The sequence below is a fragment of the Sus scrofa genome, chromosome 6 (genome assembly GCF_000003025.6).
Source record: "Sus scrofa isolate TJ Tabasco breed Duroc chromosome 6, Sscrofa11.1, whole genome shotgun sequence".
Lineage (NCBI taxonomy): Eukaryota > Metazoa > Chordata > Mammalia > Artiodactyla > Suidae > Sus > Sus scrofa.
Window position 1 is genome coordinate 81,630,455 of NC_010448.4, and position 25,641 is coordinate 81,656,095.

Sequence of the window (25,641 nt, forward strand, 5' to 3'; positions counted from 1 at the left end):
TACGCTGGCTCCGCCCCCAGCCTGTCTAAGTTTTTCGTCTTTTCTGACGCTCTTTGTGTGCCAGGCGAAGTGAGGCGCTAAGACTATAAAGATGAACAAAAGTTAACCAAAGTCTCTGACTTCAGGGGTTTGTAGTCTAGGGGGTATGGGGAGACAGATGTTAACAATCACGCAATTATAAGATGAAGCGTTACTATTTGCCATGCACTGTTCTGAGTTGTTTGCATATAATAATTCATTAATCATGATCTTTGGGACTCAAATGCAGGCAGTTGACTCAAGAAAGAGAAGCGTCCTTTGATTTCACACCTCGAAGAATAAGTAAGATTTACCCAGGTAAAGAGGATACAAGAAGAATTTTCCGGACAGAGCATAGCATTATGCAAAGGCCCCTAGGCAAAGAAATTGAATGTTTAGAGCAGCGTTTTTCAAAATTGAATGCCTGTGACCAGTGTTGTACCCCATTGGTCATAAAATCAATTTAGTGGGTACTTTTTAAAAAATCCTTTTTTATTAAAAGCTTTAAAAAAATCAGGAATCCACATTGGATTTTGTTGCTTGTTTTTTCTCTAGTGGCTTATTAAATAAATAGTACTTTAGTAGGTACTTTTTTTTTTTTTTTTTGGTCTTTTTAGGACTGCACCCGCAGCCTATGGAGGATCCCAGGCTAGAGGTCTAATCGGAAAGCTGTTGCCGCCGGCCCACGCCAGAGCTACAGCAACGCCAGATCCGAGCCTCGTCTGTGACCTACAGCAGTGCCAGATTCTTAACCCACCGAGTGAGGCCAGGGATCGAACCTGCAACCTCATGGTTCCTGATCGGATTCATTTCCGCTGCACCACGACAGAGAACTTCTTTAGTGGGTACTTTTTAAAAGAAATAGCATAGGAGTTACTGTTGTGGCTCACTGGGTTAAGAACTCGACTAATATACATGATGACGTGGGTTTGATCTCTTGGTCTTGCTCAGTAGTTTAAGGATCTGGTGTTGCTGCAAGCTGCAGCGTAGGTTGCAAATGTAGCTCAGATCTTGCTGTGGTTGTGGCTTAGGCTGGCAGCTGCAGCTCTGATTTGACCCCTAGTTGGGGAACTTCTATATGCCACAGGTGTGGCCATAAAAATAAATAAGACAAAATAAGTAGGATAGAAAATATCGCAGTGCATTGTATAAATAGAAATCTAAGTACTGCTTTACAAAACTTCTGTTATTACACAACAAACTAGGTTGCACTGTAAAATTTATTACTGTAGGCTGCAATTAGAAATTTCTGAAAATATTGCTTCAGAAAGATGAAAAGAAGGCTAGAAGGACTGGAGAGCAGGAGGGAGTTAAAACGGGACTTCCTACTAAGATGAGAGAGATTGGCAGGGACTATACCAGGGGGCTTTGGAGAACATGTTAATAACAGCTATCCTTACAGCAATGCATTTGAAGGATTCTATGCAGGAAGATATGATCAAATTTGCATTTTGTAAATAGTCACTGTGGCTCCTGGGTGTATGGATATCCAACTGGTGAGTGAACTGACTGGCATTCTTGGGAGGAGCAGAAAAGGCACTGTCCCTGCTTTCAAGGGGCTCAGATTTTAGCTAGGGAGAAGATGAGACATGATTAAGTCTTTTGTTATGCTTCCAAAGCACAAAAAATATCCTCCATCATAAGTTAGAGCACTACTGGACAGAATCCTCAAGCCTGCAGCCAGAAGACTGAACTTGACCCCAAAGTACTACCATGCTGTTTAAAATAAACATGACTTTCAAGATTTATACACTGAAAACTACAAACCATTGCTGAAATTAAAGAAGACATAAATAAATGAAAAGACATCCATGTTCATGAATTGGAAGATAGAATATGAAGATGTCAATATTACCCAAAAATGACCTACAGATTCACTGCAATCCCTATTTAAATGCCAGTGACGGTTTTTTGCAGAAATAGGAAAAAAAAAAAGCATACTAAAATTCATACAGAATTTCAAGGGACCTTGAATAGTCAATGAGATCTTTAAAAAGAGAAAGGAGTTGGAGGACTCACACTTCCTAATTTCAAAACTTACTATATTAATTAAAACAGTGTGGCATAAAGGAGGACATACAGACCAATGCAAGGGAATAGAAAACCCAGAAATAGGCTGTTGCATGTATGTTTGAAAAATTTTTGGAGTTCCCGTCGTGGCGCAGTGGTTAACGAATCCGACTAGGAACCATGAGGTTGCGGGTTCGGTCCCTGCCCTTGCTCAGTGGGTTAATGATCTGGCGTTGCCATGAGCTGTGGTGTAGGTTGCAGACGCGGCTCGGATCCCGCGTTGCTGTGGCTCTGGCGTAGGCTGGTGGCTACAGCTCTGATTCGACCCCTAGCCTGGGAACCTCCATATGCCGCGGGAGCAGCCCAAGAAATGGCAAAAAGACAAAAAAAAAAAAGAAAGAAAAATTTTCAACAAGAGTGTCATTCAAACGGGGAAAGAACAGACTTTTAACAAATGGTGCTGGGAGAATTGGAAATCCACATGCAAAAGAAAGAGGCTGGACTCTTATCGGATGCCACATACAAAAATTAACTCAAAATAGATCATAGACTTTAACTGGTTGTTTCCTGTGGTGTTCACAATAAGTAAATATTACTTAGTGGTGTTGTTTCCTGTGGTGTTCACAATAAGTAAATATTACTTAATGGTGTTGTTTCCTGTGGTGTTCACAATGAGTAAATATTTACTTAGTGGTGGCACTAAGTAAATATTTACTGTTAAGTGTAATACTTATATAATCTTATCTGTAGAAAATCCTAAATATTCCATACACACAAAAAACTGTTACTACAGTGATCAAAACAACATGGTACTTGCATAAAATAGACCAAAGGAATAAAAGATAGATAAAAAATAAATTCTTACATATATGGTCAAAGTATCTTTGACAAGGGTGCCAAGATCACTCAATGGGGAAAGGATAGTCTTTTTAATAAACAATATTGAGAAAACTGGATATCCACATGCAGAGAATGAAGTGAGACCCCTACCTGACATCATACAAAAGTTAACTGAATGGATCAAAGACCTATATGTAAGACCTAAGACAATAAAACTCTTTGAAGAAAACATAGGACAAAACCGTCATGATATGGATTTGGCAGCAATTTCTTGGCTATGACAGCAAAGGCACAGACAACAAAAAAAATAGACAAAAAGACTTCATGAGGAGTTCCCATCATGGCTCAGCGGAAATGAATATGACTAGCATCCACGAGGACACAGATTTGATCCCTGGCCTTGCTCAGTGGGTTAAGGATCCAGTGTTTCCGTGAGCTGTGGTGTAGGTCACAGATGTGGCTCAAATCTGGTGGTGTAGGCCAGCAGCTGTAGCTCTGATATGACTCCTAGCCTGGCAACCTCCATATGCCACGGGTGCAGCCCTAAAAAGACAAAAAAGACAAAAAAAAAAAAAAAAAAAAGACTTCAAGAAAATTTTAAAGTTTTGTACATCAAAAGGCACTATGAATAGGGTTTTAAAAAAGACAACCCCCAGAGTTCCCGCTGTGGCACAGAAGGATAAGGATACAGCATTGTTTCTGCAGCAGTGTGGGTTTAATCCCTGGCCCAGTGCAGTGGTTTGAAGGATCTGAAACTGTTGTGTGGGTCACAGCAGCAGCTCAGATTCAGTCCTGGACCTGGGAACTTCCGTAAGTGGCTTTTTTCTCAGTGGAGAGGAGTAAACTGAACTCCTTGGGTTTGCCCTCAATTCAAATGTCTCAGTGTTGAAATTACTGGGCCAGAACCAGATAATTTGAGTGAAGAGTGGATTGCACTGCTTAACAAAATTGTGGCCAAAGGCATGGCTGGACTCTTTAGCTGTGGACCTTAGGAGGCCACTTCTTCCCATCTGCCATCAAGTCCTAAATTGACAAATTATGTATCCCCTCTGCTTATCTTAGACACTGACAAGAATAACTCCCATAGCCTGTTAATGGGCGGGGAATCCTCTGAAGGTAGGCAATCCTGCCACAGTGGCCACCAGGGGATGTGTGGTGCAGCTCAAAAGACCTCATCCGGGCCCTGACACTGTACACGTGGGGACTTTCTGGGGCTGTAGACCTAGATGGCCACCCTGGAGCAGGTGGAAAGGTGGGATTGAGACTTCAAGGCCTAAAGGACTTCATTATCAATCATCACAGAGACTTCACCTCCCCTTTATGTATTAATTAGGTTTTTGACATTTAAAAAACAACTTCATTGGAGTTCCTGTCATGGCTCAGTGGTTAACGAATCTGACTAAGAACCATGAGGTTGTGGGTTCGATCCCTGGCCTTGCTCAGTGGATTAATGATCCGGTGTTGCTGTGAGCTGTGGTGTAGTTCACAGATGCGGCTCGAATCCCACATTGCTGTGGCTCTGGTGTAGGCTTGGCAGCTACAGCTCCATTTAGACCCCTAGCCTGGGAACTTCCATATGCCGTGGGTGTGGCTCTAGAAAAGGCAAAAAGACGACAAAATAAAAAAATAAAAAACAACTTTATTGAGATATGATTCACCTTATACAATTTGCCCACTTAAAATGTGCAGTTCAGTGGCTTTTAGGATATTCACCGGGTTGTCCATCACCACAATCAATTTTAGAGTAGTTTGATCATCCCCCAAAGAAACCCCATACCTTTGAGCAGTCACCCTCTTCTCCCCTCAACACTCCCCCAGCCCTTGCTAACCATGAGTCTACTTTCTAGTTTTGTGAATGTGTCTGTTCTGGGTACCTCATACCAGTGGGACCATGCAATATGTGGTCTTTAGTGTCTGACTTCTTTAACTTAGTGTACTTTTTTCAAATTGATGCATATTGTAATAGATCAGTACTTTCTTTTTTTGGCCACACCTGCAGCAAACAGAAGTTTTCCTGGGCTAGGGATCAAACTCACACCACAGCAGCAACCCGAGCCACAGAAGTGCCAATGCCAGATCCTTAACCCGCTGAGCCATCAGGGAACTAAATATTTTCTAATTTTCCTTATGATCTCTTCTTTGGTATATTAGTTGTTTGAATGTGTTATTTAATTCCACAGTTTTGTGAATTTTACAGTTTTCTTTGTTACCGATCTCTAATTTCATCTAGTTGTGGTCATAGAAGATACTCTGAAGATCTTTTTCTTTCTTTTTTCTTTTTGTTTTTTTAGGGCCATACCCATGGCACATGCAGGTTCCCAGGCTAGGGGTCTAATCAGAGCTGTAGCTGCTGGCCTATGCCAGAGCCACGGCAACGCCAGATCCGAGCCGCATCTGTGACCTACACCACAGCTCACAGCAACGCCTGATCCTTAACCCACTGAGCTAGACCAGGGATCGAACTGCAACCTCATGGTTCCTAGTTGGATTCATTTCCACTGTCCCACGACGGGAACTCCAAGAATGGGCCGTACTTCCATGTTTCTTTGTATATTGTTATTGAAAACTGGACGTTTGAATCTAATAATATGGCAATGCTAGAAATCAGATTCTCCCCCTTCCCCAGGGTTTGCTCTTGTTACTGTTTTTGTTTGTTGTTTTTTGATTGTTCTAGGCTGTCTCTGTGCCAAAGATAAGCCAGAGATGTAAACTAATGTTGTCTCAGAATTTTTTTGATTCTTTCCCTGGGTATGCATGGTCATTTTTCTTTTTCCCCACAAATGCCATTATTTTTAAAATTTCCTAATTTTTAACATCTAGCTCCCAAAAGGCGGGGAGGAATTAAAGGGGAGGAAGGCACCAACCCTTTAAATTCTCTGGAAGTTACTTTAGGTGTTGGAGGAGGGGCTTGCCACAATGGAAATTGTACAACAATGGCTTGCCCTCCTCTCTGCCTGTACCTCTATGATAAAAAGCAGCAATCAGAGAACAAATCCCTGCTATTTGAAGGACAGGATCCTCTTGCCCACCTTGGTTCTCGCAAGCTGCGTGCAAGTTGCTCCAGGAACACATGCACAACTGCCTATTCTGTGACTAGGGATGAGGGACGGGTAGCTGCAATTGACCAGAATTAGCCGTATTTCCTGTCCAAGTCTTCCTCTAGAAGTTGCAAGCCTTCTGTAGACTCCAGAGCTTGAAAAAATAACATCAGACGGATTCTGCCAGTGCAACGAGGAGACAGATTCTTGGTGCTTTCTCTCTGCCATCTTCCCAGAACTCTCTCTAAAGACTTTTTTTAATGTTGCATTTCACAAGTTTCAATGCATAGTGTTTTCATTATCATCCTAAGTATATTCTAATTCCCCATGTGGTAGTTTCTTTGATCAGTAAGTACTCAGAAGTGTGTTTAAAAATTTTTAAACGTACTTTTTTTTTTTTTCCTCCAAGTTTTTATAGTCCTTTTTTCCTTTTCTTTTTATGGCTGCACCTGTGGCATACAAAGTTCCTGGGCTAGGGGTTGAATTGGAGCTGCGCTTGCTGGCCTACGCCGAAGCTGCTACAACACTGGATCTGAGCTGCATTTGTGACCCATGTTGCAGCTTGCAGCAACGCTGGATCTTTAAGCCACTGAGGCCTGGGATTGAACCTGCATCCTCATGGACACTATGCCAGGTTCTTAACCTGCTGAGCCACAATGGGAACTCCTGATCTGTTAATTATGTTGTAGACATACTATATAGTCTGGATGATGCTGCTTCTTTGGTATTTACATTTGCAAATGTTTGTTATGTGCTTGAGAAAAACAAAATTTCTATAAATGTTGGGTAAGGATTTCTAAATACATCTAGTTAATAAATAGAAAACTTGATTTGATCTAAAACAATTAAAGAGGCTGAACTAGCAGTCAACTCTAGTACTAGAATAGTATTAGAGGGAGTTTCTGTTGTGGCTCAGTAGGTTAAGAACCTGATTAGTATCCATGAGGATGAAGGTTTAATCCCTGGCTTCACTCAGTGGGTTAAGGATCTGGTATTGCCGTAAGCTCAGCATAGGTGGCAGATGTGGCTTGGATCCTGCATTGCTGTGGCTGTGGTGTAGGCTGGCAGCTATAGCTCTGACATGACCAGTAGCTTGGGAACTTCCATATGCTGCAGGTGTGGCCCTAAAAAGAAAAAAAAAAAAAAAAGAAAAAAAAAAAAAAAAGACTAGTGCTACAAGTGAGGAGCAGAAAAACCAAAATAATTATTTTTTTTGCTCTGCATTAAAGAGACTTGGCAGGTTCCCCTCCTCCCATTTTTTTTTTTTTTTTTTTTAACAAGAGGAGGCAATAAGCAGTCCATATAGAAATTGGAAGAAGAGGAGTTCCCGTTGTGGCGAAGTGGTTAACGAATCCAACTAGGAACCATGAGGCTGCGGGTTCGATCCCTGGTCTAGCTCAGTGGGTTAAGGATCCGGCGTTGCCATGAGCTGTGGTGTAGGTTGCAGACGCGGCTCGGATCCCGAGTTGCTGTGGCTCTGGCGTAGGCTGGTAGCTATAGCTCCGATTTGACCCCTAGCCTGGGAACCTCCACATGCTGCAGGAGCGGCTCTAGAAAAGGCAAAAAGACAAAAAGACAAAAAAAAAAAAAAAAAAAAAAGAAATTGGAAGAAGAAAGCTGTAACATGCTTTTCGGTAGACAATGATTTGACATGCAAATTTATTCATGATTGTATTACACAAAGGAGGGCAGAATCACATTCCTTTTCTTCATAGTCTCATTGTAAACAGAATGAACTTCAGTGCTCATAGTTTGCTTTGGAAACTTCTAAGAAGCTGTTAGTAGCTTGGGGAGCATTTTCCTTCCCTTCCAGGCTCTCCTGCTCCTGGGAGTAGGTGGGGATAGTTGGTGTAAGTTGATGCTACATAAGTAGCATTGGTGGAGCTTGCCAAATCCTTGTTAGCTCCTTCCATAGGCAGCGGGATAACTTGGCTTATTCTTGACCTGAAGTCATTTGAGTAAACAAGCAGGTTATCGAACACAGAATGAAGGGAAGTTTCGTTGTGGGTAACTCCCAAAGTTGGGAATGGATAAACTCAGAGCTTAACTGTGCAGTCCCCTTCTGCTGATCAGAGAGAGCTATGTTAGCAATGGAGCTGAGACCTTTGATCCTGTGAGTAATGTAATCAGTTCCTTTTATTAAAATGTATTAGAAAAACCATCTCTGAGTAGAGAGGAGCAGTTTATTACCACGACGGTTGTATAAAGAGGAAAATCAAAGTGCAAGCAGTGTCCCTTTCTTCTTGAACTCCAATGATCACTTCACTCCTGTCAGCCTTAGAGTCCAAGCAAACTCAGTCGGAACGGCAGCGGGGGGTAAGTGGGGCAGGTACACGAGGAGACCTTCACCTGGATTTGTGGACCACTTCAGATCGTTTTGGATTCCCAGCATGGTTATCTGCATAAAGCAGAAGGGAATGGAACACACTTTAATGCACTGATGAGCACAGAATATGCCCTGAACACAGTGGAAAACAACCATGCCAGGCCAAGGCAGGGCGGGGCAGATGGTCTGAAGGGGAATAAACATGGGACACATCTGGGGAAGTAGGAAAGCATTAGAGGAGGCCTCCAATTCATTTAGAAAAGGTTCCATCTCTGACAGGACTGAGGCTCTTTACCTGTGTGGTTGAGGTAGCTATGGGGGATTCAAGGCTTAAGATTCCGGATTCTGGCCAGTGCAGGAAAATGGCATAAACAGTTGATCCTTTTGAGGTATACCTGGCAAAAAAAGAAACATCATTGTCAAAGATAAATGGCTTGTTACCCTGACACATAACTTACCCATTCCCCTTTCAACTATCCACCTTCAGTCTATCATTACTGTCACGAAGCACTAATAACTCAACACCCGTTAAGGTCTGCAGGAAAAAAATCAGTCCTGGGAGACTCTTTCTAATGATGTCTTCCATTTTCTCTCTCGATGGGGTTCTGAGATTTAACATGTTTTAAGCTCTTATAGTAGTTATTTCACACTGAAGCCATTTGCCTCATTATTCAAATCTTTCTTCAACTCTGAATCCATGTGAAAACAGCCAAGGATATGACACAGATGAGGTGTGCAATGAAAACAAGCTTGTTCTGAGATTTCACCATGCTTAGAGAAGAGGGTGAAAAAAATCACTAAAAAGAAACACACCCAAAACAGAGGGATGAATGAGTTCTTACCAATTCAAAGAGCCCCCCTCCCCAGTCTATGGTGGAACACTTGCAGAGGTCTTTCATTGAGCAGTTAGTAGGTATCCGGCACTCTGCTGGTTACTTGACATATGTCATCTCGTTTAACCCTCATGACCACTATGGGAAGTTAGATGTCAACCATGTTGCAACTGAAAAAGCTGAAGCTTGAGATCAAATAACTAGATCCACAATTCCAAGTATGAATCATCACACCTCTACTTAGTAGCTTTGTGATGCTTGGCAAGTGTTATGACTGCCCCGAGCCTGCTTTCTGACTTGTAACCTGGGGCTACTGACAATATGGACTTGGTGGGATTGTTGAGGGGATAAAATGAGCAGAAAAAATTTAGATGGAGCCTTGCACCTTGCAGGTGTTGTACAAATATTAACTCTTACTATTCTTAGCAGGTGGAATAACATTGTCAAGCAAATTGACTGATACTTTGTAGCTCCTTATTCTTTTTTGTGTGTGTGTGTTTGTCTTTTTTGTCTTTTAGGGCCACACCCACAGCATATGGAGGTTCCCAGGCTAAGGGATGAATCCGAGATTAGCCGCCGGCCTACACCAGAGCCACAGCAACACCAGATCCTTAACCCACTGAACAAGGCCAGGGATCGAACCCGCGTCCTCAAGGATGCTAGTTGGGTTTGTTAACCACTGAGCCACGGCAGGAACTCCCATGTAGCTCCTTATTCTTACCACCCCTACAATCTCCCTCACTCCTCAAACATAGACTGGGGCCTAAAACATAAACCTGGGTACAAATTTAAAAGCAAAAGAACAGTTTTTGGGGTTCCTCAAGATGACTTGCAGCCTGGTTTGAACTGCTGTGGACTCAAGGAGGTACCAGCTCAGAATGGGTCATATCCAGTTCTTTCACACAACAGAGGACAAGACTCACCACACAGAGGTCTCGTTCTTTTCAAACTGTACCCTCCAGGGTTTGGAGGCATAGATGGCTTCCCCATTGATGCTCAGCCACTTCCCAACAGCAAGAAGCCTTTCTTGGAAGATGGGAACAATCAGTCCATCTTTAGTTGGTCCAATGTTGAGAAGATAGTTGCCTCCCAAACTTACTGTCTGAACCAGTTCCTGGAGAGGGCAGAAACAAGGAAATCCCAGCTCTGAACACCAAGCCTGGCCAAATGCTTAGAACACACAGATATGAAGAGAAGAAAAAGAAACTAGGGTACCTTTTCCCACTGCTTTGTGAATATTCTTTACCCTTTGGAAAATACTATACACTTTTGTCATTATGAAAGCAGGACATACTTACATGGGAAAACTGAAAACTCCTGCTATGAGATGGAGAAATATATTAACTGGAATTCCAGAGAGTGACCGTGGGCATGTCCCTGTGAGCCTGCACCTGCCATGGTGTCATACGAGCAGGAAGGGTCATGTGTCAGAAGCACCAAGTGTGAGTGGGGGCCTGAAAACAAAGCCCTTGGCCATGAAGGAGTCCCATGGAGCCATCCAGAGAGAATACAGGGATCAGAGAGAGATGCTGAGCATGTGCTGTGGAGACTCTGGGTAGATGGAAGAGATTTGGTGAATTTCAGGGCACTCTATATGTGATGGGCTATAGACAGATACGCTGCTCCTTCAGGAAAACACACTGTAAAGAGGTATATTCTTTTTTTTTTTTTTTTTTTTTTTTTTGCTATTTCTTGGGCCGCTCCCGCGGCATATGGAGGCTCCCAGGCTAGGGGTCGAATCGGAGCTGTAGCCACCGGCCTACGCCAGAGCCACAGCAACGCGGGATCCGAGCTGCGTCTGCGACCTACACCACAGCTCACGGCAATGCCGGATCGTTAACCCACTGAGCAAGGGCAGGGACCAAACCCGCAACCTCATGGTTCCTAGTCGGATTCGTTAACCACTGCGCCACGACGGGAATTCCCACACCATTAACTTTTGATGTTTCCTTCTGATCTTTTTCCTGTGTGGTTAATTCTATACAGCTGTGAGAACACATAACTTGTCTTTTCATCAACCCTCTAAGCATTAATCCATATTACATTCAGAAACACTTTCATGGTTAAGGAAAATCCCCGATTCTACTTAATTATCCCTTTACGGTCACAAGAATGGAAATGCCCCAAAGGTCAAACTGAAAATAACCCTGGAAAGAACATCTCTGTACAGGAGTCTTTCTTCTGTAATTACACCCATTTCCTTAGGACAGGTTTTGTGAGTATGTTCAATAACCCTAACGGAGTCTATCGGCCCCCTGCCCTCCAGGATGCTCCCACCACTCTTGCTTGGAGGGCAGCTGCAGAGAGCAGGGAACAGCTCCCTCACAGGTGCGCTTACCGAAATGATTGAATATTCACTTGCAACGTCAGTTATCATCATGTCGCGACGGTAGCCCCAGGACATCTTGTCTATGGAGGTGCACATCTCCCACTTGTGATCTGGCAAGGTCTCTGGCTTGAATTTATCTTGACAGTTGTAGTATCCTCCGTGGTGACAGGAACAGTTCTTACCCCATCGGTCATTTACTACGACCACATCCTAAAGGAGGAAAGAGTCCTGGGTCATGGGGGCGGGGGGTAAAACCACTTAGCTTTCTCGAGTAATGCGGTTTGATTAATTAGGTGCCTGTTGGAAGCAAGGTGCAGACTTAGTTGACAGCAGTGGTCCCTAGCTAGGGGCCATTTTGCCCTGGACCAGACGACTGGCAAAAGCGGGTGTTGGCTGTCACAACTGGGGTGGTGCTACTGCCACATAGTGGGAGGAGCCCAGGCATGCCTCTAAATGTTTCAGGACAGGCAGGAGAGTCCCCTCACAACAAAGAAACACCAGCCTCAAATGTCACTAAGACCGATGCTGAAAAACCTTGCAATATGAAATTTCAGAGCTGAGACAGGCTCTTTAGATCATCTCATTCTATCAGGGGAGAAATGGAGATTTGCCCAAGGTTACCTCCCCAGGTGGTTTTGGAAAGCTGGGATGAATCAGGTTTCTGAACCTAGACCAGGATGCTTTCCACTATATGGCCCTGACTTTCTTTAACTAGGTAAGGAAAGGTCATTAATGAAACATTTTTTTTCTTTCCTTCAACGTTTTGATGAACTTTGAGAAAGTCTTACATGGAATATCTTTTTTTTTTTTTTTAGTCATTTTAGGGCTGCACCTTAGGCATATGGAGGTTCCCAGGCTAGGGGTCAAATCGGAGCTAGAGCTGCTGGTCTACACCACAGCTATAGCAACTCCAGATCTGAGCTGCATCTGTGACCTACACCACAGCTCACGGCAACGCCTGATCCTTAACCCACGGAGTGAGGCCAGGGATCGAAACTGCATCCTCAAGGATTCTCATCAGATTCATTTCCGCTGAGATGAGACGGGAACTCCTTACATGGAATATCCTAATGTAAAGGTTTAATGCTACTATGAGGCTCACACTGGGATCCAAGGTGGGAAAACACAGTTCTTGCCCACAGGGATCCAGCAGAGACTAGCCGGTGAGACAAATACATGGACACCACATCAGAACCAGGGGCTAACATAAATGGGGAACACTGATCTGGGAGTGTTTCTTACTTCTTCCAGGAAAGAATATAAATTGCCAGGAGCTAGATTTGGTTTACATTCGATCACTACTTCTTATGTGACTCACTGGGCCAAGTACTGTTGCTGGGGTTGGGGACATAGCAAAGCACAGACCCAAACTCTTGCCCTCACACAGCGGACAGTGAGAGAGACAAATAGTAACAAGGTAAATGATGTCTAAAATATGTCAGACCAGGTGGGTGGTAAGAGAAAGACATCTAGTGCGACAGGAACATGCTGAAATTGTAGTCGGGGTGGTGGGGAGGGGGACCCCTTGGGGAAGACCTGCGGAGAGCTCAGGAGTGAGAATGGAGAGGGCGGACAGAGGATGATTCTCCTAGAGGTATTTTCCTAACATGAGCATATCTCCACCACAACCCCCTTTCCCAACGCATGAGAAAGTGTGCAGAACAAGAGTGGGTAGAACAGCGCCCGCAGGGTCCTGCTCAGCCTCGACATTTGAGCCACCCCAACCCAGCAACCATTGGGGAAGAGCCACAATACTCTGCCACTAGAGGTCCCCATACATTTGGCACATCTCAGAAAACCAATCTGAGTTGGCCTCTGTCACATAGGATCTATCTTTCTTTCTTTCTTTCTTTCTTTCTTTCTTTCTTTCTTTCTTTCTTCTTTCTTTCTTTCTTTCTTTCTTTCTTTCTTTCTTTCTTTCTTTCTTTCTTTTCTTTCTTTCTTCTTTCTTTCTTTCTTTCTTTCTTTCTTTCTTTCTTTCTCTCTCTCTCTCTCTCTCTCTCTCCCTCCCTCTCTCTCTCTCTCTCTCCCTCCCTCTCTCTCTCTCTCTCTCTCCCTCTCTCCCTCTCTCCCTCTCTCTCTCTCTCTCTCTCTCTCTCTCCCTCCCTCCCTCCCTCCCTCTCTCTCTCTCTCCCTCCCTCCCTCCCTCTCTTTCTTTCTTTTGGTCTTTTGGTCTTTTCTAGGGCCGCTCCCGTGGCATATGGAGGTTCCCAGGCTCGGCCTACACCAGAGCCACAGCAACGGGGGATCCGAGCCGTGCCTGCAGCCTACACCACAACTCACGGCAATGCCGGATCCTTAACCCACTGAGCAAGTCCAGGGATCGAACCCGCAACCTCATGGTTCCTAGTCAGATTCATTAACCACTACACCACAACAGGAACTCCCAGATCTTTCTTTCTTTCCTTTTTTTCCATTTCTTCCCACTTTCTGAATTTACTAATATTAACCCAAGGAGAGGCTTAGAGTTTTATGAAATCTACCAAGATAGCTCAGTTCGAACTGGTCTTATACTTGGATTTTTTTTTTCTTTAAAATCCACAACCAATCTAGATGATGTAAAATGTTGGAAATTTTCTACAGTGAAGATGAAAACTTCTGCTACTTTGTAATTGTACTGAAATACAAACTGTAAGTGGGCAGCTATTATGCAGCGGAATAGCGCTGATTATGAGAAAGAGGACAAGGTAGGCAAAGTTCCCTCGACAATCTGGATGTAAGGGAACTGAAATTTCCCCTTAAGAGTCAAACTACGGGAGTTCCCATCGTGACTCTGCAGAAGCGAATCCAACCAGGAACTATGAGGTTGCAGATTAGATTCCCTGGCCTTGCTCAGTGGGTTAAGGATCTGGCGTTGCCATGAGCTGTGGTGTAGGCCAGCAGCTGTAGCTCTGATTTGATGCCTAGCCTGGGAACCTCCATCTACCACAGGTGTGGCCCTAGAAAGCAAAAAAAAAAAAAAAAAAAAAAAAAAAAAAAAAATTTTAATAAAAATAATTTAAAAGAGTCAAACTACATAGTCAACATAGGGTAGGTGAGGTCATAGATATTTCCATTTTATCCCTATTATTTATTTTTATATGTTTTGTATATTGATTTCTGGGTGTTTTTCTCATTTTAATGTCTGTTTGCTTACTAGTTTATTTTCTCTACGGGGGTCTGGGACTTCTATATACTATTTCTCTTCTACAACCTACATTGAAGAAGATTTACAGCTATCTTGTCAAAATCAAGAATTAAAGCTGAAAAAGAAAGTTTATACCCCAAGGGAGGAGGAAAAGAAGAATTAAAGGAGAAACCTTTAACATCTATTAAGTCCCTTGGTCCCTCCCATACTCATGTTGACATTACTCTTTATTATTATTGCTGTGGTCATTATTGTTATTACTCCAGGCCTTGGAGTCTCACATTTTCTTTCTTTCCTTCTTTTTTTTGGCTGGGCCTGCAGCATGCAAAAGGTCTCTGAGCCACGGCAGTCTCACATTTTCTTTTAACATAACAGATAAATAAGAGATACATCATGCAATCACATACCTTTACTGGGCTATCATTGTAGAGCCAAGAAAGGAAATCTGTAGAGTTCCAATACGTATCAGGGCCTTCCCACTCTCCGTCAGACCAAATCAAGTCAGGTTTGTACCTGAGAGACACGCAGTTAGAACAAAATTTATTATCTGACTCCATTCACCAAAGTCTTACAGAGCCGTCTTTGCAACAAGTATTTAAAAATTAATATTCTCCTATTTTGAAAGTAACATAAAATTACTACAGTAAAGAGAAAGTGGAGAACTAAAGAGACAAAAAAGACAACACACATACACACAAGCTCCTTAGCTAACACAACCATTGTTTAATCCACAGCATTTTGAGATATTTCCTCCTTGTCTTTTTTTTAAGGTCTTAAGTTAAAAAGAAGAGTTGTAATCAGTGTATTTACAAGTTGGTTTCCTTCTAGCAGCTAATTCCAATGAGAAGAGTGGTGCTACAGAACTATAGGTTAAGGTTTCTGCTTTAAAGATGTATTAAGAGCTTGAACTAGTCCGCCAAATGCATTTTTTTGGGACAACTCTCTCAAGTTTAACTATAAAAATCTACTGAATCCACCTGAGCCACAGTTGTTTTTCACAGTTTCACATATGATTATTCTGAGCCCTACAAGGTGTGAGAGTGTATATTCATACCTATAAGGTAAGCAATATTATTTCCTCTTTAGAGAGCAAGAATCTGATGCTCAGTAGGGCAATTTGCTTTAGGTGAAAAGCTTTTAAGTAACAGGAGCTGGAACCCACAAGCAAATCTGCCTGATACCTAATCCTGTGCTGTACTCCATAATTACTTAGGCTAGCAGGTTGATTCCAGGGAAAAGACTGGCTGTGTAAGAGGCAAGATAAACACAGACAGTCTATGTTTTACTGTGTATGAGAAACTGCACAAGGCACTTTACATCCGTTACTTCATTAGCTCTCACAGCAACCCTGTGATGTATAAACAGATAAAGAAACTGAGACCTAGAAAGATTAAGTGGGTTGCTCAAAGCTATACAGTCAGTAAGAAAAAAGAATTGGACTTCAATCCAGTTCTATGCTGCTCTCTTATAACTGTACTATTTCCTTAGAGAAGTCATCTGTCTTTTGGTCTACAATGAGAGTCCAGGCAGAGATGTCTGCCTCTTAGTCTTTAAAGGTCCATCATCATCTAGGAGCCCCCGGGGGCAAGAAGGACAAACTCAGAATAAAACATGAAGACGAGTGACAAATCCCAAAGTGAAAGTGGTCACTTTAAGAATAATGATAATAACACCATCATTATTCTGTACCAGGCATAGTGACAGATGCTTTTTTCACATATCATTCTGGGCCCCACATAGAAGGCATTATTGAAAATCTGAGGCTCAGAAGGGTGACCTGTTTAAGGCTTATAAGTAAGCAAAGTCAGGATTCATATACAAATCTGCCAGATGCCAACTCTTCTACAGGGCCTATTAGACCATGTTGCCCTTCTCCAAGGTCCTGACAAAGAAAATAGCACAGGGAACTGAAGTTTTGACTTAACTAATGTCCTCAGTTTTCTTTCAAATTTTAAAGGCAATATTAAAAAAATAAAAAAAATAAAGGCAATATGACCATATGGTGGACGTTTTGAAAAGTAGGAAGAAAAACTGCATTTTGTCTTAACCACCACTTTTATTATTTTGATGTCCTCTAGATTTTTTTTCATATCCTACCCTTCTCCCCCCTCCCCTCACCTTAACAGTATTTTATAAGTAGCTCAGATGTCACCAATCAAAATCATAAAGCCGAAAATGTTTATGTTGTATACCTGTTAACAAGGTCATATAGCTCTGGCATTATTTTTGCACGGACAAAATATTGGGTTTTGAAGTCATTTTTCTTATCACGCAGGTAGAGAGGATGGAACCATTCTAAGAGTGAGTGATAGAGTCCATAGCGTATGTTCCTTAAATAGAAAAAATAATTTATTTTTCTTTTATTAAGTAAAGAATAATTTAATAATTTATTATTAATAATTTATTTATAATTTATTAAGTAAAGAAAAAATAATTCATTTTAGAAAAATCAGTTGTAGCATTTTTACATCTCAGTGAAACTTACCCATAGGGCATGCAGAGGTGTAGGAGCTATAATAGTTTCCTTAAATTATCTCTTATCATTCATTCAGGCAAATGACTGAGGTTCTTTTTTAATTGTTCTAAATTTTATGTACTTATTTTTTCGCCACACCCATGGCATGTGGAAGTTCCCAGGCCAGGGACTGAATCCAAGCTGCAGTGGCCTGCATCACAGCTGGAGCCAACAATGGATCCTTAATCCATTGCTCCACAAGGGGACTTCCTGAGTTTGTTTTTGATAATACACATAACAAATTATTTTATACATAAATATCTTAACACCAAATGTCATTTAAGCCATCTTTTGTCTTTTAAGTCAATTATCTCAATAACATATAGTCCTATTAAAGAAAAGTTTTTTGTCAATCATATGAATACATGTTGAAGAGATACTGGAAAATAGAGACGGGTATAAAGAATAAAATATCCAAAATCTTATCACTCAGAAATAATCATCAGTAACATTTTTATATAGTTGAAATTAATGAATGTAGGTTTATTGTTTCATTTATAAGATTTACTAATAGTTCTTAACATACCAAAAATGACATATGGTTAAGCTGGCCTGTTTTCATACACAATAAAGCTTGTTTTGCATGAAGAACAGTGTTTTGGAAACACCATAATACAAGTAAGAAGAAAAGATAGGAGTTCCTGTTGTGGCGCAGGGGAAACATCAATCATGGAGGAACCATGAGGTTTCGGGTTGGATCCCTGGCCTTGCTCAGTGGGTTAAGGATCTGGCGTTGCCATGAACTGTGGTGTAGGTCGCAGACATGGGCTCGGATCCTTGCGTTGCTGTGGCTGTGGGTAGGTCCACAGCTGTAGCTCCAATTTGACCCCTAGCTTGGGAATCTCCATGTACCGTGGGTGTGGGCCTAAAAAGAAAAGAAAAAAAAAAAAAAGAAGATAACACTTCAATAGCACAGATAAAACTGAAGAATTTCATCAGGTGATTCAGGGACTAAATAGATACAAATGTAACAATCAAGGAGCTTAGAGTCCAGATCTAATCAACATCTCAGAGTTTTACAGCAGGACTATTAATAGAGCACAGCATTGGGAAATTGAATATTTAGCAGGTGACGTAAGTCAGCAAATGTCTTTTTTTTTTTTTTTTTCCTGTCTTTTTTAGTGGCTGCACCCTCAGCATATGGAAGCTCCCAGCTAGGGGTTAAATTGAAGCTGTAGCGGCTGGCCTACGCCACAGCCACAGCAACATAGGATCAGAGCCATGTCTGTGACTTCCATCACAGCTAATGGCAATACTGGATCCTTAACCAACTGAGCGGGGCCAGGGATCGAACCTGTGTCCTCATGGACACTAGTCAGGTTCATACCGCTGAGCTGTGAAGGGAACTCCAGCAAATACTTTCTTAATGAATCAGATAGTATTTGAGGCATTGCAAGCCTTGAGATCTCTATCCCAGCCCTGAAATTATAGCTTAAAAGCAGCCAGAGACAACACATAAATGAGTGGGCACAACTGCGTTCCAATCAAACTTTATACAAACAGGTAGCTACCTGCCTGAAACAGGACATCAATTTTGCCAGATCACTATAGAGCTGAAGTTGGGTGTGACGCAAATATCACTTTTCCTCCTTACAGGAAATCTACTCAGAACCATTGGGTCCAAAACCAGAATACCTGGGTTTAAAAGCCATGTCTACCACCTCCTAGCTCTTTGAGCTTGGGACGTCATTTCTAACTAAGGGGCAAATATTAGAAAACATTAATTAGAATCAACAGAGTGGCTCACTACCTCACTTTTTGCTGCTTTAACTGCCCTTTCCAGTTCTCTCCTGATCTACTACTCATCTAAACCTTCCCAGAATGCCTACAAAGCTCTGTGTTGACAGCTAAGGAGGACACAAAGGTAAGAGACCAAACCCTGGCCTCCTTCAGATACTGGGTTGGAAAGCTTTCCAGAAAGAAAGATCCTCTATGCAAGGGATCCTTCACCTAATCAGACAGGGCCATGAACTTATCTGATGACCTTTGCTGACATAAAAACTCCAAGCATCAAAGGCTGCCAATTCAAAGCCAGAAGCCCTTCAAGGTACTTGTTAAATGCAAATTTAGAAAACACATTAGAGGAGTTCCTGTTGTGGCACAGCAGAAATGCATCCAACTAGGAATCATGAGGTTAAAGGTTTGATCCCTGGCCTCGCTCAGTGAGTTAAGGATCTTGCGTAGGCCGATGGCTACAGCTCCAATCCAACCCCTAGCCTGGGAACCTCCATATGCTGTGGGTACGGCCTTAAAAAGACAGGAAAAAAAAAAAAAAAAAAGAAAACACATTAGAGCAGAGAAGACATGGTACACTGGATGCTAGACCAAAAGTGACAGTGGAGTAACCATCTGTGGATACACACCTCTTCCGGATAGCTGTTCCCAACTCACCAACCAAATCACGATGGGGCCCCACATCCTTAGAGTTCCAGTTCCAAGACACAGGACTCGGCCAGTTTGTGAAGCCTTCGTGGTGCTTTGTTGTCAGGACTACATATCTGTGGACATGGAAACTATATGAACAAATGGAAGTGGGTGGTGGGCCACCAGCATGAACTTACCTGGCATGTCTGAGGCTTTTAAAATGGTTGGGAGAACTTGACTACAGGAAATGTATAGCTGATTCTTGAACAGCTTGGGGGTTAGGGGTACTGACCCCCTGTGCAGAAGAGAATCCATGTATAACTCTCGATTCCCCCCAAACTTAAGTACTAATCACCTACTATTGACTGTAAGCCTTACCAATAGCATAAATGGTTGATTAACACATTCTGTATGTTATATGTATTAAATACTGTATTCTTACAATAATGTAAGCTAGAGAAAAGAAACTGTTGCTGAGAAAACCATAAGGGGAGTTCCCATTGTGGCTCAGTGGGTTACGAACCCGACTAGTATCCATGAGGATGCAGGTTTGATCCCTGGCCTCGCTCAGTGGGTTAAGGATCTGGCGATGCCATGAGCTGTGGTGTAGGCCAGCAGCTGCAGCTCCGATTTGACCCCTAGCCTGGGAACTTCCATATGCCACAGGTGTGGCCCTGAAAAGCAAAAAGCAAAAAAAAAAAAAAAAAAAAAAAGAAAAAGAAAAAGAAAAAAAACAAAACAAAACCCTCCTTCATCTTCCTTTTGCTTTAGGTTGTCAAACAATGACTTCTCATATTCAAGTCTTTAGGCATGCCTTTCTTAGAGCAATTCTGCATCCACATAAAAGCTGCATTTTCAGCACAAGATAAGAAGGTATTTTGCCAAAAGTGCAAGGTTTTATTTACACCTCCTGACATAGTTGCAGTGACAGCTCCATGAATTTTTTTTTTTTTTTTTTTAAACAATGATCCTTAGGCTGGATTCCTTTATGTCTGGATGGCAGGCAACCACAGCTGCAGACCTCCATCTAGGGTACATATCTAGCAGTCCAACGTTTTCTTGTAAAGTCATGGCTCTTCTCTGCTTCTTGGGAGCACTTCTAGCATCACTAGGTGCACTTTGTACGGGTCCCATGGTATTATTCAAGGTTTACAATGCTGCACTAAACAAGATGAAAAATACACGAGAACCACAAGAGATTATTTTCTGCTGTGATAAGCAATTTATTGGAGGGATGAGTGCTCAAGCAAAGATGATTAGTGTCACATGCATTTTAAGTGGCTACTTGCAACACTTGAGCTCCCTGGGACACCAGCAGGAGGTGGCTACAAAATTATGACAGTAGTACAGGATGCCCTACAGTTAATTTTACACACTTATGCTTTAATACTGCATCTTTACATTTCTTTCTCATTTTTTAAAGAAAAACATCACAGTTCTAATCAGTGTGCACAAAATAATGGGGTTGTACCTCTATGTTTTCACTTTACATTTCTGCAAATGGCACCATGTAGAGTCTGTAAGTGTGTGCCTCAGTTTTGATAAACTTTAACTTTTTATGATAGATTTGTATATATTTTAAGGTAGTAAATGATAAAATAGACAAGTGTGTATATCTTATGTATTCGTGACATACCCTTTTCTTAATTTTCGATATTTCTAGGCTACGTGGTTCATTTCCGGGTTTTTTCAAATTGTCAAATCTCCAAAAACTTTCCAACATATTTATTGGAAAAAGTCCACATATGGGGATGCATGCAGTTCAAACCTGTGTTGTTCAAGGGTCAACTGTACTTATATGAGTGACTAAGTTAGTGACACTCAGGAAGTTGCTGCAATCACAATACCCCTTGGGTACTACTCCAAGAATGGAAGCAAATTTAAGGAAGCCACAGTGCTTAGGGGCCAAGGAGGAGGCACAGAAGGAAAGAAGAAATAGGTAAGACAAAATATGTACATGTTGGTTCTTGGGTTCTTCAACCTTTATGTATATTAATGAATAGTTTTCTTTTATTTATTTATTTTTTTTTTAGGGCTGCACCTGTGCCATATGGAAGTTCCCAGCCAGGGATTAAATCTGAGCCTGTAGCTGCAGCAACACTGTGTCCTTTAACCCTGGGAGATTGAATCCACACCTCTGCAGCGAGCCAAGCCCTTCCAGTCAGACTCTTAACCCACTGCACCACAGCAGGAACTCCAATAATTAGCTTTTTAAAAAATGCTTTGCCCTAAAGGAGAAAGATCTCTACTGGAATTAGCAGGTGATAGAAAAGTAAGTTGTTTGTTTTACCAAGCCCATACTAATTGCCTCTCATTTACATAGGTGACAAAAGGCCCAAAGAAAAGGGGAGAAAGGGCAAGTAGTGAAATAACCAAATCCTCCCAAAGCAACAGAAATAAAAGCAGAAATAAACCAATGGGACCTAATCAAACTGACAAGCTTTTGCACAGCAAAGGAAACCATTAAAAAAAAAAAAAAAAAGCAACTTACAGAATGGGAGAAAATAGTTTCAAATGATGTAACTGACAAGGGCTTAATCTCTAAAATATATAAACAACTTATACAACTCAACAGCAAAAAAGCCAACAACCCAATGGAAAAACGGACAAAAGACCTGAATAGACATTTCTCCAAAGAAGATATACAGATGGCCAATAAGCACATGAAAAAATGCTCAACATCATTGATTATTAGAGAAATGCAAATCAAAACTACTATGAGGTACCACCTCACACCAGTCAGAGTGGCCATCATTAATAAGTCCACAAATAACAAATGCTGGAGGGGGTATGGAGAAAAAGGAACCATCCTACACTGTTGGTGGGAACTGAAATTGGTACAACCACTATGGAAGACAGTATGGAGGTACCTCAGAAAACTAAATATAGAACTACATAGAACTACCATATGACCCAGCAATGCCACTCTTGGGCATTTATCCAGACAAAACTTTCCTTGAAAAGACGCATGCACCCGTATGTTCATTGCAGCACTATTCACAATAGCCAAGACATGGAAACAACCTAAATGTTCATCGACAGATGAATGGATTAAGATGTGATATACATACACAATGGAAAAACTACTCAGCCATAAAAAAGAACAAAATAATGCCATTTGCAGCAACATGGATGGAAATAGAGACTCTCTTACTACGTGAAGTAAGTGAGAAAGAGAAAGACAAATACCATATGATATCACTTATATATGGAATCTAATATAGGGGACAAATGAACCTTTCCACAGAAAAGAAAATCATGGACAAGGAGAACAAATTTGTGGTGGCCAAGAGGGAGGGGAAGGGAGTGGGAGGGACTGGGAATTTGGGGTTAATAGATGCAAACTATTGCCTTTGGAATGGATAAGCAATGGGATCCTGCTATATAGCCCTGGGAACTATGTCTGATCACTTATGATGGAGCATGATAATGTGAGAAAAAAGAGTGTATACATGTATGTGTGACTGGGTCACCTTGCTGTGCAGCAGAAAATTGACACAACACTGTAAACCAGCTATAGTGGAAAAAAAAAAAGAATAAACAAATAAAACCAAAAAAACAAAAGCAAATATTACCTTGGCAGTAGAAAATTGACAGAACACTATAAATCAACTATAATGGATGGGAGGGGGAGGGAGTGGGAGGGATCGGCAGCTTGGGCATATCAGACACAACCTAGAATAGATTTACAAGGAGATCCCGCTGAATAGCATTGAGAACTATATCTAGATACTCATGTTGCAACAGAAGAAAGGGTGGGGGAAAAACTGTAATTGTAATGTATACATGTGAGGATAACCTGACCCCCTTGCTGTACAGTGGGAAAATAAAAAAAATAAAAAAAAAAAGAAATAGAAAAAAAAAATCAACTATAATGGAAAAAAAAATCATTATTAAGAAAAAAAAGAAATAACCAAATCACTCAACATTTCATTTGCTTTTATGGTAGAAACAGCTAGTGCCCACAGTGAAAATTTAATCACTGGCCAATGTGGGGAACTCAAGACTTTTAAGGGCTAGACAGTATTTCAGGCTCTGTAGGCCACGTTCCTCTCTGTGGCATAATCTTATTTTCTTCTCATCTCAAGAAACTTACAAAAACAGGCAGAGAAACAATCCCTCTGGCCACGATCGCAGACTCCTAGTGTGGTGGAAAGAACCTTTACCTTAGAGTCGTGGAATTTGGAGTCTAGGACATCTGTCCCCTTCCTCTGTCTGGGCTGGTCAGATCATCTTGTCTGTAAGGGGACATCTTGTCCTGGACAAAGGATGTCTCCCAGATTTTAACTTCTTCATTTAAAAATTATGGATTTCAGGGAGTTCCCGTTGTGGCTCAGCAGGTTAAGAACCTGACCAGTATCCATGAGGATGCAGGTTCAATCCCTGGCCTTACTCAGTGGGTTAAAGGATCCTGCATTAGCCTCAAACTGCAGTATAGGTCAAAGACGTGGCTCAGATCTGGTGTTGCTGTGGCTGTGGCCTAGGCCAGCAGCTGCAGCTCTGATTCCACCCTTAGCCTGGGAACTTCCATATGCCATGGGTACGGCCCTAAAAAAAAGAAAAAGAAAGAAAATTATGGATTTATAAGGCTCCCGGAAAACAGAGAACTCCTCCTTTGTTTATTCAAGCCTTATACTCCCATGCATTTAATTGCAAACACTAAATGTCAGTTGTAATTTCTCTTTAGTACAAGAGAACTTAAAGTCCAAGAAAAACTAAAACCCGGAAAACAGCTGAGAAGACAAGGTAAGGGTGGAAGACTGCCCTAAGCCAGGAGCCAGGGGACCTCCCTGCCTCCATTCTTACCCTCCTGCAACCCACTTCCCTCCCAGAAGCCAAACATCTTTGACGCTAAAAACTGCAACATCCCACCCTCAAGGATGACTCCTCCAGGACTGGCCCTAGTCTTCCATGGCCTCATAAGGCCTTGCCTCTTTTCCCCTTCCCAGGGCTCTACACTTTCTGTTCTCAGAACCATTCACAGGCAAGTTGTGACAGTTCTCAAAACAACCCAAACATTTCTTGAGCACTCTCTATGCTCAAGAAGCATGGAGAAGCATGGAGAAAAGCAGATGAACGAGAATCTGTATGCCCAAACACACTGCACACCAGAAGTCCCTTCCCTCCCCTTCCCTCTGGGCGATACTAAAGCTGCAAGGAAGAACACAATTCCTTTCTAAAACCACGGAAGGGGGCTCTAGGGAGGTAAAATGCCTTGTTCAAGTTTGCAGTTGAACTTGGATCAGACTCCTGATTGGCTTAAAATCCTGATTGTCTTGTTGACCTGGAAGGGACATTAGGTATCACCTAGCTCAATCCTCTCAATCAATATACAGGTGTAGACGCTGAGGGCTTTCCAGCCCACCACCTCCCTGAAACCTTTATTTCCTTCTAAAGCTCAACCAGACGTACCTTCTCCTTAGGGTCAGGAGTGCCACATTCAATTCTGCATCCTTCAGGAGGCAAAACACAGAACCGGGGCGGGGGGGGGGGGAGTGTTGAAGTCAGAGGGACAGCTGTATGACCCCGACCGCTGTGTGACCTGGTAAGTCAGCAAGTCGTCTTGCCTCCCCCTCCATGGTTTTCACCTACCTAATCGTCTCGCCTTCCCCTCCACGGTTCTCACCTACCTAATCGTCTCGCCTTCCCCTCCACGGTTCTCACCTATCTACGCCCTCTCCCGGCTCTCTTCCCGGACGCCGGGAAGCGGCGTCCCGCCCGTCCCTGAAGCTGCACTCACTTGGCCCCGGAGGCCTCGAACAGATCGGCCCAGCTGTCAGGATGGAAGAAGTGCGCTGTAAACTGTGGCCCGAAGTCAGCGTAGGAAAAGTCGGGCGGGTAGTTCTCCTTCATGAAATTCTGGTAGGCTGGCAGCTTCTCGGCCTCCCAGTGCCACCAGAACCACTCGCTGCCCCAGGCCGGCACGGAGAACACGCCCCAGTGTATGAAGACTCCAAACTTGGCCTCATCGAACCAGGCCGGCAGAGGCCGGGAGTCCAGACTCGGCCAGTCCGGGGTGTAGCGACGCGAAGAGCCGGTGCAGCGCGAAGACCCAGTGCAGTCGCGAGCCCTCACCAATTCAAGAAGCAGCAGTAGCAGTAGCACCTGGGCACTCACCGCCCGCATTTTCATCCGGGGTCGTGGTACCGCCGCCTTTACGCCCCACCGCCCCCTCTTAAAGCGCAGGTGCGGGGCGCGGGTCCCCGCCCACCCTAACTAATGATTGGCTCGGAAGGAAAAA

At 42.6% G+C, this 25,641-nt stretch overlaps 1 protein-coding gene across 1 annotated transcript; it reads right to left on the reverse strand.

Moving 5' to 3' along the window:
- FUCA1 (fucosidase, alpha-L- 1, tissue) lies at nucleotides 7,759-25,539 on the reverse strand. The gene is given in 8 exon segments (NM_001315628.1): nucleotides 7,759-8,304; nucleotides 8,528-8,627; nucleotides 9,989-10,179; nucleotides 11,404-11,604; nucleotides 14,929-15,034; nucleotides 16,714-16,851; nucleotides 19,400-19,534; nucleotides 25,141-25,539. Coding segments are annotated over 8 exon segments (1,404 nt in total). The 5' UTR covers nucleotides 25,533-25,539; the 3' UTR covers nucleotides 7,759-8,163.